This window comes from Pleurodeles waltl, chromosome 4_1 (genome assembly GCF_031143425.1).
Source record: "Pleurodeles waltl isolate 20211129_DDA chromosome 4_1, aPleWal1.hap1.20221129, whole genome shotgun sequence".
Taxonomy (NCBI): domain Eukaryota; kingdom Metazoa; phylum Chordata; class Amphibia; order Caudata; family Salamandridae; genus Pleurodeles; species Pleurodeles waltl.
This window is the reverse complement of record NC_090442.1, coordinates 783,650,326-783,671,145: the sequence shown is the minus strand read 5'-3', so window position 1 is coordinate 783,671,145 and position 20,820 is coordinate 783,650,326. Positions and strand designations below refer to the sequence as shown.

Here is a 20,820-nt window from a genome sequence, read left to right as displayed (position 1 = left end):
TTTATCCGCATAGGTGGAATAAAATTCTACCGGTAGGCTGTCTGGACCAGGTGTTTTATTGCGTGCTAGGGCCCTGATGGCTTCTCGTATTTCCTTAGAGGAAATAGGGGCTTTGAGGGATTACCTCTCTGTGGCCAGTACCCTTGGTAGTGTGACCTGATCCAGGAACGTTGCTAACCGTGCAGGAGGAGGGGGGAGCTGCATATAGGGCCACGTAATAGTCCTGGAATGCCGTGTTAATGGCAGCCTGGGTCATTGCTGTTTCCCCAGAGGGAATCTGTATGGCTAGAATAAGTGTCGGCGTATCAACCTAGCCAGCAGCGTCCCTGCCCGGTCTGCTTCCGCATGCATTTTCTGTGTGTCAGTCCTGAAGTCAATAATTCTGTGGCGCTCTAAAAGTTCAGCACAGGTCATTTTAGCGTCTCAGAGTAGCAGTTCATTACTCGGGTCGAGCGATGCCAGGCGGTGAAGTGGGCCTTAACTGTTTTCTACTTGTGGGCGCTCTCGCAGAACTTCCGCTCTAGCACCCACTATTGTGCTAATGGACACCCCTCTAATAACAACTTTAAATGCCTCCCCTTCACTCAGCCAAGAGGATGCGGTGCCCTCATTCTCTCAGAAATACTTATTGATCGTACCGGCAAGATTGTCACGAAACGCTGGGTCCTCAAGATGGGTGGGCTGAAGGTGACAAGTTGGGACTGGGGTGGAAGTCTGTCCCCATGTTAAAGTGATTTCCATAGGGTTGTGGTCGGATAGTGTTTTGCCTAGGTATACCACATGCGTAATCTGTGGCAGTAGAGAGGGTGGGCAGAGGAACCTGCCGAGGTGGTAGTGTAGGGAGTGTGGGGGCGAGTAGAATGAGTACTTCCGGAAACCACTATTGCGGCTGCACCATGCATCAGCGAACCCACAACTCTGCACCCATTGTTGCAACATTTTAGCGTGGCTGAATGGGGCCACTGTCAGTAGGGGGGTGGGTGAGAGCGGTCTAGGTGGATATCCATTACTGCATTACAATCCCAATCCCAATCTGCCAATATGGACGCAAGATGTGAAAAGTACTTGTCCTGATCATAATTTGGGGCATATAAACATTCTAGAACTACAAGTGTCCCTTCCAGGCAACCTTAGAAATACATAACGGCCTTGTGTGTCAATTTTAGAGTTGTGTATTAGCAAGGGTACCCCGGCTCGTACCCAGATCGTGGTTTCTCGAGCATAAGCAGAGTATGTCGTGGAGAAGAGCTGTCCTCTCCACTTCCGGCGCAGTTTTTGGGCCTCAGGGTTGGTAAGATGTGTTTCTTGAAGGTATGCTATATGTATATTGCGTCTGTGCATTTGTGCTAATATCCTGTGTCGTTAGTAAGGAAAGCCTAGTCCCCGTACATTCCAAGTAAGTACATTGTAACAATTACGTTGCATGTTCATCATGTGTGTTATATATTGTGAAAGGAGTATCGCTCATGCATTGAATCTGTGCCCTCCATACCAATTATATTGACAGCAGAGACTGAACAACAAACAAATTCCCCAAATACTCAGTCCACAGAAAAAACATTTGGTCGCTCATTAAAATTCTCATAACAGAATACAAAATCAACAGTAAACCATGTGCCTGTGCATCTGGGAGCCACTGTCCAAACGCAGAGCGGTTAAGGCGCACAGAGGGTACTAGGTGAACCACAGATGGACCCGGGCTGTTGTACAATAGGGTAACATTACAGGCTATAAGCATGATCCCATAAAGCCACACCTCCGGGCCCAGGTCAGAGCCTTGCTAACCAGAATGTTTGTCCGATGACCATTGAGTGACACAATTGAATGCAAACTGGAGCTGGTGTGTCCCTAGCATCTAACAATCAAGTGTAAGGAGGCGGGGGTCTCTGCTGAGGACTGGTTGAGGATACAACAAACCAGAGGTTGTATGTGGGGGTAGATGGGGGTCTGCACACATCACCCCAACAAATCATTCGCAGTTTGTGGTGTTATTGCCAGAAACTGAGCCATACTGCCATCCGTGTCAGAGTCCGAGACACTGCCCCGAGATGAACCGGAGGCAGACAGGGGATGGTCACAATCATGTAGGGCGGTTGCCGAGCAGCGGGCCTTGCATTGGCTCTCCAGAGCCTGTTGGGGAGTTGGAGCTCCTCTGGCATAGGTCCCCATAGGTTCGCCCCTTGGTCTCCTCTGGGGCAGGAGTTTCAGCTTTGCTGGTGGACAGTGCTGTTGAGTAAGACCACGAGAGTCTGGATAGTGGAGATCCAGACAGTCTCAAGCGACCTCTGGGGTGTCACAGAAATGTGAGCATTGGTCATGGACAATTTTCAATTTGGCAGGAAAAATTAAGGCACAGGAGAGACTGACGCTGCACATTCATTTCTTTACTGTGTAGAATGAGGAGCACTGCCGTTGAACTGCTAGTGTGAAGTCTGGAAATAGCGAGAGCTTTGCTCCTTCTATGGTCAGCGGTACTTTCTCTCGAGCCACTCGGAGCAAGTGGTCGCTATCTCTAAAGTTGGGAATCCGTGCCACTATACGCCTTTGAGGGGCTCCACAGATCGGCAGTCTCATCACTCTGTGTGCCCTGTCCACCATGAAGAAATCCGATTGGCCTGTCAGGGCCACTGCCATCCAGAGTCAAGTTTCAATGTATTGGGTGGGTTGGGGCCCTTCCATTCCCTGAGGTAGACCCATAATCGGAACGTTGATCCTGCGGGCTTGGCCTTCCGCATCCTCCGCTCGGGATTGGAGCTGGTCCACTTGTTTCAGTAGTTGTGCTACCAGTGCAGTCTGCCCTGCAAACTCAGGTGTTAATGTGGAAAGGGAATGCGCAGCGTCTTTGACTCTGTCTGCCAATTTCCGATGATCATCCTTGAGAAAAGTGATGTCTGTGGCGATGACCACAGGTTGTTGCTCTATTGCCACCCTGGAGTCGCGTATTTCTTACAATACAATGTCCAGTTTGTCCATGGGGGGGCGGCATCCCGGTGGGAGGCACATAGTCAGTAGATAACATTGTGGAAGAGCCCTCAGAGGGATGGGAGCATATATAAGAGCATATATAAGAGCATATGTCTAGTTTAGTTTGCGCCCCATAGTGTGTCTTCAAGGGCAGTCCTGAAAGCACAAAATAGATTGTGACCTTGGCCAGCTCATTTAGAGTGTATCTATCAAGTCAAGCGGGTCCATAGCGTTATATGGCCCCCTGTCCAGGGACGACCACCAGGCCAGGGGGTTAGCGACGGTGTACATGCACCTCCTGGGTATATGCCCCAGTTATAGAACCAAGACTTGATTACAATGAGATCAATTCCCAAAACACTGTGTCATGAGCGCAGGCAAGGAGCATTACTGGCCAACAGGAAAGGTGGCTCCTTATGGCAGCAATCCTTGATACCTCCATCCGGAGCACCCCGCACCCGCAAGCCCAGCGCTGGGGCCCTGAACCCTATGTTCACAGGCGAGACAGAAATGCCACGGGTCAGCAACTCCCCGCATCTCCAAGTCTCTGAGTCCCTTATGCCCAGCTCAGAGCCGATCGCCGGCCCAGGCCAGGCCCACGGTCCCACTGGGCCAGCTGCAGAATCAGCAACCTGTCCAGTCCAGCTCACCACCTCCAGGCTCCGGCCCCAGGAGGCGGTGGGGCCCGCAGAGGACACAGCGAACTCCCGTGCCCACCATATACCCCGCATGATCCAGGATACTACATCGGGGGCCCACGGCTCTCACTGGGACCCCTGGAGGATGTCTATGGGGGCAAGAGGAGGACCTTGCAGTCCCAAGGGCCAGTCAGCACGGGGCACCCCAGGGCCAGGGGAGGGCTGAGAAGCAACAGCGGACGTGCACCACTTCACTGCTGTTTAGGTGCACTGTTTGTGGCAGTAAGTCTATATTGCTGCGGGCTGTATTTGCGGCTTGTCCTGCTCTGGTCCAAACTCCTGTCGCCTAAACAGGGCCACCGGCCACAGACTGGCAGAAGCTCGGAAACCCTAGGCCTCAGCCCACCTCCGCTGAGCCCAAAAGACTGACGTCTGCCCAGAAGCAAGCCGTGCCGCAACACCCACGCGGCCATGATGACACTCCACTTTAGCTGCCAGCCACTGGGTGGCTGCCGCCGGCTGGCACCTCGCAGAAGAGCGAGCAGGCAAGAAGGCACATGGGTGCTATAGTCCACTTACCAGGTGCCCTGGCTGACCCCAGCACTCAAGGCATGCCGCCCCAGCCGGATAGGCCACCGGTCGTAGTCCCGCGGCGTCGGATGTTGGCCGCGCCTGGGTGTATGATGGCTTGCTCGTCATCAGTACTCCTTTCGAATCGCACTTTCGGGTGGGCCACGAAGTGAGAGGAGAGTTTAAGGTGGTGGATTAACTGGATGCCTGTAAATAACTGTACAAATGTAGGGCCCAGGTCTGGGAAATCCTCAGCTACACATCCGCCATCTTAGTCGGCTGGACACCCCTCCCCCCCCAACATTTAAGGTATCTTTAATGTATAAAACACTAATAAATCTCCCTCTAAATATACCAAAATCCAAACTAGAACTCTTATGGGAATCAGATTCAGTTTCTAGTTGGCCCATTCTACTGTGGTAGAAAATATGGGAAAAAATTGTCCCTAGAGCACGTCCTGCAAACCAAATCCAAACGTTCCATTTTTTCTATAATAGGCTATACCATACGCCAGTACACTCGTATAAACTCAAACTACTTGAAAGCGATGCATGCTGGTGATGTAATACTGACCTCGGGATTTATCTTCATATGCTTATCCTATGTTCTAAATTGTCTCTGTTCTGGGAGCAGTTATGGAAAAGAATAGAGGACATAACCGAAGTACATACTCCATTTCCAATTGAACTTTTATATTTAGATGGATTAAGTAACATTTGGCCTCATAATAAATTAGTACGTAAATTTGTAGATCTATTGATTGCCATTGCCTTCCAAGTAATTACCTCCAACTGGAAATCTATGGACAATGTTACTTTACAACAGTGGTGGAACTTAATATGTCATAACCACCATTTGCATTCACCCTTTTTGTCGGCAAAACGAGACAAACTCTGGGAACCACTGACTATTTGTCCTTGCATCCTTTTACTTCAACTTAAATATCCAATGTATTTCAATATTTTGACAATGGAACGCAGTTTTGTTCTTCTTCTAACACTGCTATGTTGCTTGTTCATCATATGTTGTATTAAGCATGTTTATCTGGAGGTTTCTTAACAATTTTACAGCAGTTTTTCTTTACTCCATCTCTTTCCTTCTCTGTTTCTCTTTCCTCATTTTTCTGTTCTTTCCTTATCTTTCTCTGTCTTTCATACTTTAAATAATATTCAGTTTCATCCAGTCATTTGCTTAAAAAGATCAAATGATTTTCTCATGTTACTAGGAGCTCCAGTGTGTCTTATCTTTACAGTATCTCATTTCTCTATCTAAACTGGTATGCCCGAATCCATGTATATCTCTTATTTCTAAAAACAAAACAAAAAAAAACACTAAACTAAAAAGGAATGTTTCTCAGCCTTGCTTTTGCAATTCCCAAAAGACACTTTCTACTCAAAACAGTCACCTGAAAGTGAAAGAGTAAAAAGTTTGTGAAGTAGTGCTACCTCGAAGTGGAAAAAAAAAACAATCTGTTATTTTAGGTCACGCAAAATGTGTGAATGTTTTGCTGACTTCATAAAAGTTTCATCTAAGCTACTCATAACCTCAACGTTATTTGATTTTCCTGTGGCTTTCAACACAATGGATCATTGTAATCTTTACTTTGGAACACAGCATTGGCCTGTGTGGCATATCTCCGAGTTGGTTCTCCTTCTTTCTAGCTTCTTTTATAACCAGCCATTCACAACTGAAACTCATACCTCTGGCACGGAAACAATACCTTCTTACTTACCCCAGTGTTTCATTGTGTTGTATAGTATTGCAGCATTTATATAGCACTTACTATACCCCGGTGTGCTACAGCACCCATGCAGTTACATTTTATCTGTAGGTGCTGAGCTTGGTGTCTCCATATACCTATTTCCCCATATATGTACCTTTTGATGATACCTTACTCTACTTACAAACAACCTTCACAAATGGTACACTAACCTCATGCACTGGTCCCACCAAATTTCAAAGATATACAGCAAATAATGTCCTGATGCAGGTTATAAATTAGGTGCCACATTCCTAGTCAGAGTAAGTCAGATACACTCCCTAAATGAACCAGTGCTCACTCCCTGGTAGCTTGGACAGAGCAGTTAGGGTTAACGTAGAAGGCAATGTGTAAAGTATTTGAGCAACACTAAATTACAGCAACACAGTGAAGGAAACCACAAAAAGACCCAACACCAGATTAGAAAAATAGACACCTTTTTATCTGACCAAAACGACAAAAACCCAATAAACTATTCAGGAGTACTACCACTGAGAATAAATTAGATTGTGAGTTAATTTAAGAATCACCAAGTCATTTAAAAAAAATTACTGAGTTCATTGAGAAAGAATTGCTGAAAATCTCCTTGTGATATCAGAGGAGTTATTATTGTTTTTTAGCAAAGCAAGTCCTCTGGGTTTGGATATGGCCTCAGAATGTCAGTGAATATATGTGGCGTTCCTTCTAGGAGTATTACAGTGTGGGTGTAAAGTGTTGCCCGATCTGGACCATAGAGAAGTTGGAGGTGCCTCTCTTCGTTGGTGTGCAGGCTCCTTCAGTGGCTGTATCAGTTCCTGGAGGCAGGAAGCCTCTGACTCGTCACGGAAACACACGGCAATGAGGGCGGGATGCCTGTCCCAGAAAGCACAGTCCCCCCCTGGTCAAGGAGTTGGGCTGTTGCACGGCTCTCCCACTCTGAGCTTGGGCAAATGAAGTGCAGCACGCACTAGGCAGCTCGATATGAGCGCAGGCAGGGCTGGGGCATGGTGTGGCTCAGTCCACAAAAGAGTCTTCTTATTTGGCAAGTTATGCGAATGGTGCCAGACTCCAGAATATGGCCCGTTGGCCGAAAGGATAACACCTTGCAAATGTAGACACGACAAAGGCAGGGGGATAAGGCTACGTTTGTGATCTTTGCGGGGGCATTTGAACAGCAGTGTTAGTGTGTCGCTTAGTGGTGCCAGGCCAAGGAAAAATACCATGGCCAATCTTTCAAGGATCAATCTGGGGACCTCTGGAGAACTGGGGGCAGGCCGACATGCCCTTGGATACTCTTGGGGCAGGGACAAAGAGGAGAGTTCATTCCTTTTCTTGCAGGGTAGAAGCAGAAGGAAGCAGGCCAATACAACAGAGGAGCAGCAAGGTGGCAGTCCCTACTACATTTGAGCATACAGCAGCAGTAGGCTAACACAGCATTGCAGTGCAGAGGGGCAATCGCTCCTGGCAGCACAGCAGTTCTTCTTTCTTACAGGGTATCCTTGTCCCAGTGGAGTTCCCATTTGGTGGGGTTTGGGTTCCAGCATTTATACTTTGGTGCCTAGGTTTTGGAAGGTGGAGCAACTTCCAGACCTTCCTTTGGAGTCCCCAGGGTCCCATTCCTGCCCTTCCTGTCTCCAGACACTACACAGGGGGTTATGCAGCCCTTTATGTAAGGAGAGGCACAGACCTATTCAGAAAGGAGTATAAGCTCCCCCCTCTCACCTAGCCCAGGAAGACCCATCAGCCTGGTGGTAGGACATTAATATGCAAATGCCACACCCAAGAACCCTTTGTGTGTGACTGTCTTGTGGGAATGCAGAAAGCCCAGCTGTCATCTATCCCAGATGTGTATTCAGAGACAGGAAAAGGCACAGAATAGTTAAAGTAATACAATGTCCACTTTCTTAAAGTGGCATTTTCCCACTTACAAATTTAAAATCCGACTTCACTATAAGTTGTGATTTTAGATTGTGAGTCCAGGGACACCAAACTCTATAGTTCTATCTCCTCCCATTTGGAAGTTACACTTAAAAGATGTTTAAGGCAACAACAATGTTATCCTATGGGAGCGATAGCCTTTGAAATAGTGAAAAATTAATTTAGCGGTTTTTCACTACCTGGACATGTTAAATTTAAGATTACATGTCCAACATTTTAAAAACACTTTACCCTGCCCTTGGGGCTAACTAGAACCTATCTTAGGGGTGGCTTGCATGTAATAAAAAGGAAGAGTTGGGCCTGGCAAGTGTGTACACTTGCCCAGTCGAAAAAGCAGTTTAAACTACACACATAGGCTCTGCAGTGGCAGGTCTGAGACATGTTTGGAAGGCTACTGTAGTGGGTGGAACAATCAGTTCTGGCGGCCCACTAATAGTATTTAATTTACATGCCCAAGGCACCCATAGTGCACTTTATTAGGGTCTTGCCAGTAAATTAAATATTCCAGTTATGGAGAAGCCAATGTAACCATGTTTTAGAGAACAAAGCACCTGCACTTTAGCACTGGTCAGCAGTGGTAAAGTGCACAGAACCCTATAGGCTATCAAACATAGGTCAGAAAAAACAGGAGGTCAGGGGGCAAACATTTTGGGGAGACCACGCCAAGTATGCCATTTCTAACAATTCTCAACCCCCAAAAAACGTTCTATTCATTATGTTTACATGAAAAACTAAACTTACCCAGTGAAAGACTTCTCTCCTTTTCTCTCACTACCAGCAAAATCAAAGGGCTTTATACTAGACACTTCTTTTTCCCTGGTTCATCAAATAAGCAACATGGAGAGAAGTCGCCAATCTTCATTTGCTATCTCTCAAAATACAAATAATCAACCATACGCTATTACCTGACCTACTAAGATTGTCAGCCTATTCCTTGGTTTTCTCTTGTCCTGACTCTAGAAATGCCTACCTTCTTTGATGGCATAACCTCATTCCTCTCTCACTCCACCCCAGTCCATATTAAAGCCCCCTGCCAGGCTCATATCTTCAACAAGTAAGTTCAATCACATTGCCCTATCCTGGGAAGCCTACAATGTCTTCCTTTTAAAGCAAAAGTCAAGTTTAAAATAGGCTTTGTCATCTACAAAGCATTGTCTGCCTTTCCAATCCACTTATTTTTACCACCGACAGACTGACTCAGAACTGCTCAAGCTCAAAACGAACGCCTCAGGTTCGTCAACTGCTTTCTGTAACTCTCCTTCTATTTAATTAAAGATCTAACACTCTCTTTTGTGTCACGGATGACATTTAAAAGCCACCCTTTCTTGTGGTTTCTGAATTTACAAACATTTTTTATATGTTCAGTCAAGATCTTTTACAGTTCTAGGTTTGTTACTCTGAAACAATCAGCATGATTCACAAAGATAAATTACACTTTTGAGTAAGTTTAGACTTGTGTAAGTTTCGATATTTACAGAATGCATTTTTGTAGTAACTTACACTTTTGTAGAAAGTAGAGAACTACAGATTTCAAACCACTGGGACTGAAACAATCCCTCTATAGAAGTTAATGGTGGTAAGGAATTATTACAAAAGTGTAAGTTACTACAAAAGTGTAAGTAGCTGCAAAAGTCTAGTATGTGAATCAAGCCAATGTTTCGTTCATATGTAAAAATCCCTAATACTGCTCTTAGTACTGGAGCTCTTTATACAAGTGTCAGCCACATAAATACAATGCATTAGAAGTGACTATAAGAACATTAAGTGCTGCTCCTTCCACGCAGCTTTCAGAGTTGGATCCCACTATCCATTCAGCCCTAAGGAACAGTTATTTGTCGTTTGACCAAGCTGGGGATTTTCCTGTAGCCCATATACAGTGCCCGGCCCATCTCTAACCCAAAATGATAACTGATTATAATTTCACTGTACTATTATTGTATGTGTACAACCCCTCATTTAAAACACATAACATACCACATAACCTACCATAACAATGCAGTTATTGTTGTTTTTCTTTTGTTCTGTGCTGCATGTGCTTTATTGGAGTCACTCCGCCTACAGGAGAGGCACAAGACTGGTGAAAGTAATGTGTCTGTGGCTTGTGAGAGAGACCCACTGAAACCACAGCCCTTTGGGATGACTTGAAAAAACACAAGTTTTAATTGACACCACCATTCAAGGCTTTTAAACTTGAATGATTCACCTTGATCTTAAACCTTTGCTAAGCGCCTCTTTACATACGTTTAATCCCAGAGCCAGATCACAGAGTCCTCTACATAGGCACTGGGTGATTTGAAGAGCTTTAGGCACAGATCTCAGCTCTAGAGAGGTAATCGTGATATAAGAGAGAGGGACAGTTCTCAACTCCAAATTCACAAACAAATACCACAGAAATAGATTTAAACAAACCAATCCTTGCACCAGATATTCAAAACTTGCTAGCAGTTACAAACTTTGTGATTTGATAAAACATTGGGTTTGCAACCTGTAAAAGGTTTTTTCCCTTTGTACCAAAACAATCTTAGGAGACCGTAAAGCTTTACCGATTCCTAAAATGTGTCTTTAACAGGATACCAAATCACAATTTGGAAAGGTTGTATTATGAGCATCCATTCCAAACTGTGATTCTGTATCAGATGTACCAATTATTTACAACCGTAATGAAAACTACTGAAAAGTTATAGACTCCAATATTGTGGTGGTAGCTCATTTGTAAAGGGAAAGAGTCCCCTTTGAATCCCTTACTCTTTATACATTTTTGCAAATGTTTCAGCAAGGAGCCCTTTTTTCCTAAAAGCAACCCCACTTCCTTTAAGAAAAACAGGCTCTTTTTTAAGAAAATACTTTATTTAAACACAATCACAAGTATGGTGGTCTACAGAGCCATGCGGACCACGATACTTGTGCCTGTGGCTAATCAGAGTGAGTGTCAATGTGTGGCCTACCTCATGGATATTTATATAGTTGGTTGAATTGCAATCAGAATTTGACTCTGACCTTGCAGTACATAGGCTTGTTCACAAAATTACACACTGGTCGCAAAAATACTGGTCATAAACTGCAACTCATTTTTGAGACACGGCATTAATATAGCTGAACCCTTGTTCTTAGAAGTGTTGTAGTTCTTTTGACGGTGAGCCTCAGATCTTTTGTTTCAAGTTTTTATTCAGGTACAAAATACTTTACCTATGGCTTCTGGCACAAATTTTAAAAAACAGAAAGATCATGCAGTACAGTCAGTCAAAAAAATGAATAAATTAAAAAGTCAATACAATTATTTTTGCTGGCAATGTTTCCCATAAACAGTATACGAGAGCAAACAGGCGAACACCAGTGGAATATGTCCATGTACATCTGGCCTTCCCTGAATGTGAAGATGCTAGAGTGGGCAGTGAGAAAGATATGATCTCAAACAGAATTGCTGAGAGTTCAGTGCAAAAGACGAACTCTGATATGAGGAAATATCTGTGTCAATAGCATCTGTGTATATAGCGGCAATAGTGCCTCGTCAACACTCTACTCTACTTCTCCAGTCTTATTTACTCTAGCAGTTTTAAACCCCTTTCCAGGCTTACCTCCCAGAGGTGTCCGCCGATGGGAGCATCTGCCCAGGAATGCTCCATGTTCATGCCCAGCTTCCCATTCTGGAAGACTATGAGGCTGAAGGATTTATCAAACCACCTAAAACAAGGCACAAGAGTCAAGTAGACAGAAAGTAGTGTTGTTTTATGATGTGTACATGTGTAGAGAGTAAGATTTTGATGAAGCCAAAGAAAATGCACCTGTCATAGCACTTCCCATGGAGGAGGGACTTGGCATATTTGTCCATGGATCGATCCTGTTCCTGCTCAAAACCACTGGCCTCATCCAGAGTCAAAAAGAAGGCTGCACTCTCCACTGCATCAAGAGATGACTTGTTCTTTCCTTGTTGGAAGAACTCAGCACGGGCTTTTGCCCAGGGAATTCTGAAGTGATAGGAAAAAAAAGAGAGATCATGAGCAGGAACACACAAGAATAGGGCCAGAGTAGAGAGAACACAAGAGGAGCGGGCTACAACTAAGGGAAGGAAGAAAAACAAAGGAACAGAAGGACAAGAAACATAAAATAACTTATAAGACGAAGAACAAATAAGAGGTATGTGGGATCTTTTGTGCACTAATCAGGAAAGTGCATTATTAATAGCGTGTTGAAGAAGCAATCAATACCTACATCTACATGTATGCACTGATATACTATTGCTTTTGGAACCATTCAAAGTACATTTTCTTGGCTTATGTAAACTAGGACTCAGCTAGGCCTTAATGCCATCTTGGCTAAAATTGATGTCAAGTTCACTGTTTATTATCTCTGCTGCACATAGTCAAGCAAGTGATGCTTATTATTTTCTGAACTACACTGTTCTTGAAGAAGGCTCTCTAGTATGGGCTCACTAATATAAATTTTGTTGAGAATCTTTGCTTGCACGCAGTACTGCATTAATTCACAATGGCTCACTGTGGTTTATGTAACTAGTAACCTCTGGGGGATGCTATTTCAGCCACCCTCAATAAATGTTCATGCAGCGGGTTAGTGGTTAGATGGTAGTACTGTATGATGATTTCAAAAGGCTTATTTTAATTTTTTTTCTAAATGTATATCTCACACCACGATAATTCTGCACTTTTCAGACATATCTGGGGAGATTTCCTATAAAAACCCTTCATTTTGGGGGTGAGTCAGATCTCTAGAAAGACTTTTGCTATCTTACTAGGGATGCTGCCCGCTTTCTTACTGATTCTGCTGCAGATTTAGAGGCAAATTTAACTGCTGGCTGTCCATCACCGCCAGGGAAACCCTGGCAGTAAGGGACAGTACTAAACAAAAATGCCCCCTCTAGGCATGGGAGATTACTCCTATTGGCATTGCTTTTTCATTTTCAAACAGAAAATCGCGATTCTGGCATTTTCTTTCTTTTTGAAAATAAAAAAGAAACCAGTTTGGTGCAACGCTTCGTCATATTGAGATATCCCTGCACCAAACAGCGAAAAGCATTGACAGGAACCACTGTGGCGTCAGTTCCTAGCAATGCTTTAGAAATAACCACCATCTTAGCTGTCATTTCTACATTCAGTGGGTAGTATCTCCATCAGAGCACCAGCACAATTTACTCTGTCACCCTGGTGGCGAAACAGGCCTCCTGCTGAAAATTAAATCGCCCCTAGTATATTTCTGATTTTGATGATTATTTTGAATTTTGCCTCTTACTGAGAGTCTTTGTGGCAATGATTGTATGCAATTGACTGAGGTGTGTTGCATTTGTACTTTAATATTTCTGCACTTTGCTTTTTAAATGTTTGTAATAAACCTTCATAATGTATTCCAAAATTCTGCTCTAGAACTCACTTATTGAGTCTGTCTTTCATTAATTGACTTCGTTTTAATATGATGCTTCTTATCTGAGGGACAAACTGCCTCATGAAATTGAGTTAACATCGTCCCTGGTCTACCCAACCAAAGGTCATGCTTTTGAGGTGTAAGATTTTAGGGTGCAGCCCACCCATAATCCTTTGGTAGAAGAGGATGATTTATGAGAAGGATGGCTTTATAGACATCTTTTTGCTCAGTTCTAAGTCTGGCCTTTTATCTATATTCACATGTTCACTCTTGGATTATCTGTTGAGTTTCTGACGCTGCAGTGATGTTCCTGAGCAAAAAGGTTTGTAAGTATTAATAGGGGAAAACGATTCTTGAGATAGAGAGTGTTCAAAGTGCTAGTGAAGCTTTGGGAGATGCGTAGTTGAGACTGCAGTCTGTTTTGAGTGATAGATTGTTGTTGCATCTGAGATTTTTGGATATGTGGAATTGATTCTTGGTTCAGTTGGTGGTTTGATCACTGATTTAGATGTATTTGTCACATTTGTAATTTGTGTGAACAAAGATTTTAGTTTGCATTTTGCTGGTTAAGGTAATCAAATGTGTTGCAATCTAAGATCTTGAGATACTATTGTTGAACATGTTTGCAAACTGGTAGGGTGATTTGCAAAGCATCGCATCCCTATGGGATACCAATTTTTCTGAATTAATGAGTTAACACCCAGGTTTTGTGTGTTTAATGTAGGTTGGTGTTATTTTTTCTTTGATGCACAGGATACGGTACAATAAGAAAAGGTGGATACTATTGTTGAATTGGTTTGCAAACTGGTAGTGTGATTTGCAAAGCACCGCATACCCATGGGATACCAATTTTTCTTAATTAATGAATTAACTCCCAGGTTTTGTGTGTTTAATGTAGGTTGGTTGTATTTGTTCTTTACAGTGGATTGCCACTGAACAGTGATCTCCTTTCTTGTGAATTAGGATTGGCAAGTGCTGTGAAGGTACTCGTCTATTTTCTACTGATTACAAGATCCTCTTTGTCTAACATGCTGACTTTTTCTCATGTCCACTTTGAGCACACAATATTTTATTTATTGATTTGTGTGAGTTCTGTGACAGGAAAAGGATGTATATTGTTTTTACCATCCACGGAAAAGCTGCACTGCAAGTGGTTAGCCAGCTGAGGAGTCGCTCTAGCATTGGTGAGACGTCACCACAGTGTTGCGCCGTCATTGTTTGGTTGCTGCTATAATTTGTGGTGTGACTGATTGTTACTTGTTTGTTTTTAAATTATTTTGAGCAGAAATAATGAATACTGTATTGAGAAAGCCTAAATCTTCTAGAGCACCTGCTGAAGAGGGAGAGAAGATTCCTCCAGAAGGCTCACCTGTGTATGAAATGTTGCCAGGTGTTGGGCTCTATATGTGTGTATGCATACAAGACTTGTTTGACTATACATCTGGTGACATCAGCTTGCAATTTTCTTTCGAGGGCACCTTTAATATTGGAACTCGAGATTTTATGTGACATACAATGAATGAGATAAGGCTGTTACCTAGAGCTACAAAATTTGAAGCAAGCACTGAATAAATAGGATAATATGGCCACAGAGAAAGAAGAAAGACAATGATAACACAGTTAAATGTACATGGAGTCACTGATTAGAAATCAAGGGTCTGATTTATATGTTCAAAACCAATGATCCCCAAGAAATTACTTTAACATTAGTGTCTCTGGCCTAATGTGAGGCAACATACATCCAGTACATCTAAATGCATACATAGTTTAAAATATTTTCTTTAACAAGATTCTTTCATGATAAAATTTTAATACATTAATCAAAATAATTTAGGTGCTCCAAGTGATGGTGTAGACCAAGTGCAAAAAAGTGAACAAAACAGTATGCAGCAATTAGTGTAGGGAATATTTATAATATATACAAAAGAAGACATCATCCAACATAGGACAACAATGTATATAAATCTGATAATATTAGTATTCAGATTTGGGTAGTCCAACAATAGGGGTAGATTCTAAACATGTTGACGTTTTGACCCCCTCATACAAAATCACATGGGGTATTTCTCTGGACAAACGAAGCAGCAGCACCCTAAAAGAGATGGCAAAAAAACTTTTCAGATCTCCAATATCTAGGTAGTGACCGGGTGTTTAAAATTGCCTCTAAATAAACCAGCCTCACTTGACAAAATACTACTAGTATCTTAGTCTATTTCTATTAGTAGATCTTTGTCAATTGTAACATAGGAGCAAAAATCAACCCTGCAACACGTAAAAATGCACAGATTAATAGTGAGGAAAATTAAAGGAAACTCCTAGTTATGAGAAAATAGCTGCATGCATCCGGTACCAAAGAATATATTCCTGTCACTCATGCAGAGCTCACGCTGCCCCATATGACCTCATAAAATGTTGAAAACGAGAGAAGGCTTTAGTCTCTCATGCCCCTGCAAATAGTGCTTTTTCACATGCAAGTAAACATAATGCATAGGAGTACAAGCCACATCAAAACTGTGAAAAAGAGAGGTCTTTTAATCTCTCGAACACCTGTTCGATGGCATTATTACACATGCAAGCTGATTGAAGGCAAAGAAAAACGAGTTAGGAAAACCAAGAATGAAATATCCCCTTCTGGCCGCCGTATGAAAACATCAGAGAAAACCAAATCATCTGATTAAATGAAGAGTGCTGAATGCATCACACATTAATGCGTACCGTAAAGCAAGATCTCACGTTCAAACAGGCTCACTGACGGAAAATAAAAACAAAACTTGTCAAACAAGGAAAAATCCTCTCGAACTCAAAAAAATAATAATCAGAGAATCAAACTAAGGTGAAAATAACCTCTAGTGTATCCGACTGTCACTCGGAAAAAACGCAGGGTATGGGGGAAGCAGAACAGCATCCCTCGAAATAGAGAAAGGACCACGTAAGAATGTTGCACGCCCATGTGCCTCTATCCGATAGACTGTTAACCTAGGGAGAGTCCTATTCCATAAATTAGGTAAAAAGAGGACTACGTGGCTGCGTATTGCCCACGAATCCTCTAGTCCCCGTATTGTACAGCCAGGTGGAGGCCGCATGTATTTGTAGTGATGCAGAGAGCACTGCATGTCTGTGAATAATACCGTCAGCTCAGATGAAGCCCTGCTATGCATGATTACTAAAAAAAAGCAGGGCATGGCTAATGAAACTACACTCAGCCCAGTGATTTATTCGAAATTGAATTATTTTTGCTGTTTCCACCCGGTCATGGCTATTCAATACACAGTGGGCGTACAGGACCCCTAGACTCCTGAGATTGGAGAGAGAGGACTGCAGTCAGCCCAGATAAATCCCTGCCATGCATGATTACTCAAAACAAAGAACACAGCAAGCTAACTGTAAATCCAAAAGGCAACTGCATTTAGTCCAGTTATTAACTTTCTAATGAAGTTAGATTTGTGGTCTCAACTTGGTCGTAACTATTTAAAATGCCTTTGTTAGTAGTGAATAAAGACTCAAACCCGAACCATGTCTATAAAAATGTATTCAAACTGGTGCAGTTCCTGCATACCCTCAAAACCTGTCTGTAGGGTAAGTTGACCCACAGGCCTCTGGGATGAGGACTAGTGTACAAAAGTAAAGAGTTTTTTGGTTGGCTTTCTGAATAACGTATTTTATAGTTTCCTTCATCTACCTTAATAGTTAGATCCAGAAATTAGATACCTTGATTGTTGTAAAACCTAGTAAATTGGATGTCAGAGGAACATGAATAAATCCAATCATGGAATAGTTTAAGTGATGTGTCATGACCTTCCCAGGTGAAAAATACATAACTGATGTACCAAACCCCACTCCCATAGCAACACCTTTGCTCTGGTAATAGTATGTTATCAATAAAATGGAAACAAATTATGGGTCAGAGCTATTTTAGTCAATTTAACTATGAATTATGTGGGGTCCCAATGAGGGTGCTCCCTCAACTCCAAAACCCTGCTAATGACTTCAAATGCCTCACGTTGGGGAATATTGGTGTATAGGGCTTGAAGTAAAATCCTCAATCTTTTGGAAGAAGTCCAAACTGTCCCTGACATATGACCTTGCCAGAGGTACAAATGGCTTGAGAAATAAATTGACATATTGGCGAAAGGGCTCAAGTATTAAGCCACAACCTGAAACAGTGGGGCCGCCAGGTGGACTGGATGGGTTTTTGTGAATCTTAGGAAGCGTGTAAGCCTATATATATATATATATATATATATATATATATATATATATATATATATACACACACACACACACACACACACACACACATATATATATATATATACACACACACACATATATCTCACAGACATCCTAGAGTTTACTTTATTTAGGAAGATACACATGTTTAGCTTTCTCCAGGCCCTTTATTGTCAGTCTCTTTATCATAAGCATTACCTTGCAGGTGGGATTATTTGCAGTTCTTGTATAACACTCCTCCACAAAGAGCTACCAAATTGATCTCAGGACAGCAGGGCTCCTAGTCCTGGATCAACAGGTTTTTTAATGTTCATTTTATTTTTGCATTTATTGGTAACAAAACCCAGACAGAACAAAGCTCTGAGGTCAACTGGTACAGATGATAGTCAGCGTAGAGTACAAGTCACAAATGGAGACATATGAACCATCATAAGCATACATCAAGGAGAAGGCGGCATATCGCTGCGGGGTGTTGTGTAAACAGAGCCGCATCATTGAAACATCCAGATGCAAACAATGAAAGAAAAGGAGGAAGAGCAAAGAGCAAGAGAGTGCAGAAGAAAAAGAGAAAACAGAAAAAAACGGCATCGAAGGTGCAAAGGGCTCTCGCACAGCAGCGTGCCGCAACAGCGCAGTCCAGGCCCTCGCTGTAGAGGCCACAGCGTCGACCCCTCACGGTCGGGGCCTGATCGGGACACTGAGCACCCGCGGCAGCCTATCAGGCCACACTGCATCACACTCCGGTGCCAATTGTGGCAGATATCATATAGGGTGCAGCCAAAAATGTGCAAAATGAGCCTGCGCGCAATGATAATAAAGTTCTAGATCTGGGGCCGCCAAACCACCCAGTTCAAACAGGAGTGTCTGTTTTTCCCAGGAAACTCTGGGCTGCCAACCAGCCCAGGCCAGAGTCACAAGCGCAGACTTAACCCGCTTCAGAAAGCTCACAGTAAGGGCAAGAGGCAAGTTGAAAAATAAATTCAGAAATTTGGGCAGAATAACCATCTTCGCTATCGCTATGCGACCTGTCAACGAGAGCGGCAATGAACGCCACACCTCCACCTTATCTTCCAACCATGCAATAGCTTTGTAGTAATTTGCTGACCAAAGCGTAGTAACGTCCCTGCTCAACCAGATACCTAAATACTGCACTGGTCCATCAGCCCAGCCGAGGGGATGTATAGAGGGGCACCTCACCGTAGCCTCAGACAAGGGCAGCATCACCAATTTGGACCAGTTGATGGTGATCCCAGAAATCTGCCCAAAACAAACTATTTCATCTAGCAGATTGTCTAGGTGCAGCTGCGAATCACAAACATATAGGGCAACATCATCCGCATACATAGAGATCAATATTGGACGCTGTTGGAATGCCAATCTCCTGTGGGTATGGTGCTGTCTCAGACGTGCCGCACGCGGTTCCATCGCAACTGCAAAAAGCAGCGGAGAGAATGGGTATCCCTGATGACTGCCCCTATCAATCGAAAAGGGGTCAGAAATAGCCCCAATGGCTATCAGCCCGGTGGATAGCTGAGAGCACAGCAGGCGAATCAGTTGAATAAACCTAGAACTCAACCCCACCGGAGCTAACAAAGCAAACATATACGGCCACGCAAGAGAGTCAAAGGCCTTAGTAACATCAAGGAACACCGCCGCCGCACGGTCATGAGGATCGATCATGCTAGATATTGCAAAGTAGGTGCGAAGGTTATACAAAGTAGAGCGCCCCAGCACAAAGCCGGACTGATCAGTCAGCACCAAAGCAGGGAACAGAGGCTGCAGTCTGGTCACAATAAGTTTCGCCAGAATCTTATTATCTATATTTATTAATGAAAGGGGCCGATATGAATCGCACAGCACAGGTCTTTCCCAGGCTTAAAAATGGTCACAATGAGAGCCTCCTGTAACGAGGCTGGGAGAACACCGTTCTCAAGAGCCTCCGCATATACCTTCAGGAGGTTCGGCGCTAATATATATGCATATTCCTTATGGAACGACGGCATCAGGCCGTCCAGCCCAGGGGCCTTATCGCCAGGCAGACTATGTATCGCGTGGATCACATCGTCCACCGAAAAAGGAGCGTCCAGATATTACCTATGTTAATTCTCAACCCATAGCAGGCTGATATCCTCAAAGTAGTCAGAGGCAGCCGCGGATCCCCGTCCCGAGCGCTCAGCATACAAGTCAGTGAGGACTCGCCTGATCTCCTCGGTGCTGGTTTATCGCACGCCAGTCGAATCAGTCAGTTCTATAATATAATTACTTTCCCACGGCTTACGAAGCATTGCTGCCAGCATTCGGCCGGCCCTCTCACCCTCACCATATCTCCTCGTCGTATCATCTTTCCCTAGGAAGTGAACCCCACGAAGGGCGGCCTCCTCAAACTGTGTCCTTTTTCCTCTCAGTTCAGCCATAAGGTCACCAGACCAGTAGAGACCAATCATCTTTTGAGATCCGCAAGCTGAGCCTCCAGATCTGCCAAGTCTCACCTTAGCGCCTTCAACACACTGTGCTGTTTAGAGAGACAGAGCCTGCGAATTACTACCTTGAAAGCCTCCCACACGGTGCCCACAGAGGACACAGATCCCTGATTCTTCACAAAGTAGTGGACAATGGCGTCATGGATCTTGTCCCTAAAAACCTGATCCCTGAGCGCATGATGAGGCAGCCTCCACATGAAGGCACAACCGGGGCCTCCAGGGACAAGCAACTCCAGCAGGACCGGTGAATGATCCAACAAGGTACGGGCCTTATGCTCAATTGACTGCGTACAAAGCTCTACGTCCCTGGTGCCGAGACATTGGTCAATACGGGACCAACTGCCATGCACATAATTGACACAGGTACCCTCCCTGTCAGTTCCATGTTTTGCCCCCCATAGGTCAACCAAAGCACCTTCAGCCATCACAAGAGACAAGGCCTTAGCAGCTGCCACATGCTGTGGTCTAGCCTGGCTTTCATGGTCCGCCACAAAGTCCAGTACCAAGTTGAAGTCTCCCTCCTCCCCCACAGCAGGGACCCGGGACCCAGTGAGGCAATCAACCGCCACACTTCCCAAAAAAATTCAGGGTCATCAGTATTTGGTCCGTAGATCAACACCAACCTACACGGTCTATCTAGCAGCGTTCCTCTCATCATGACATAATGACCATTCGGATCCACAAGCACCTTTTCAGTACACCAGTGCAGCCCCTTTCGGGTCAAGATCTCCACGCCCGTGCATATCTCAAATACATCGCAGCATGACACCCAAAAATCCAACCAGCTTTCACTCGGTGTTTCGTGGCTTCCACCAGGTAAGTCTCCTGCAGCATACAAATGTCTATTGCATGCCGCTGCATGTAGGAGGACAGCAACCTCATCTTACGC

The 20,820-nt window shown here is 44.0% G+C and overlaps 1 protein-coding gene across 1 annotated transcript in view; it reads right to left on the bottom strand.

Annotated features, from left to right (window-relative positions):
• Positions 1–20,820, bottom strand: part of CPT1B (carnitine palmitoyltransferase 1B) — a 144,581-nt gene that overhangs the window by 53,850 nt on the left and 69,911 nt on the right. Inside the window, exons 11-12 of the mRNA XM_069229479.1 lie at positions 11,631–11,813; positions 11,424–11,529 (exon numbers count right to left, since the gene is read on the bottom strand). Coding sequence (XP_069085580.1) covers positions 11,424–11,529; positions 11,631–11,813 — 289 coding nt within the window. The remainder of the gene's footprint in view (positions 1–11,423; positions 11,530–11,630; positions 11,814–20,820) is intronic.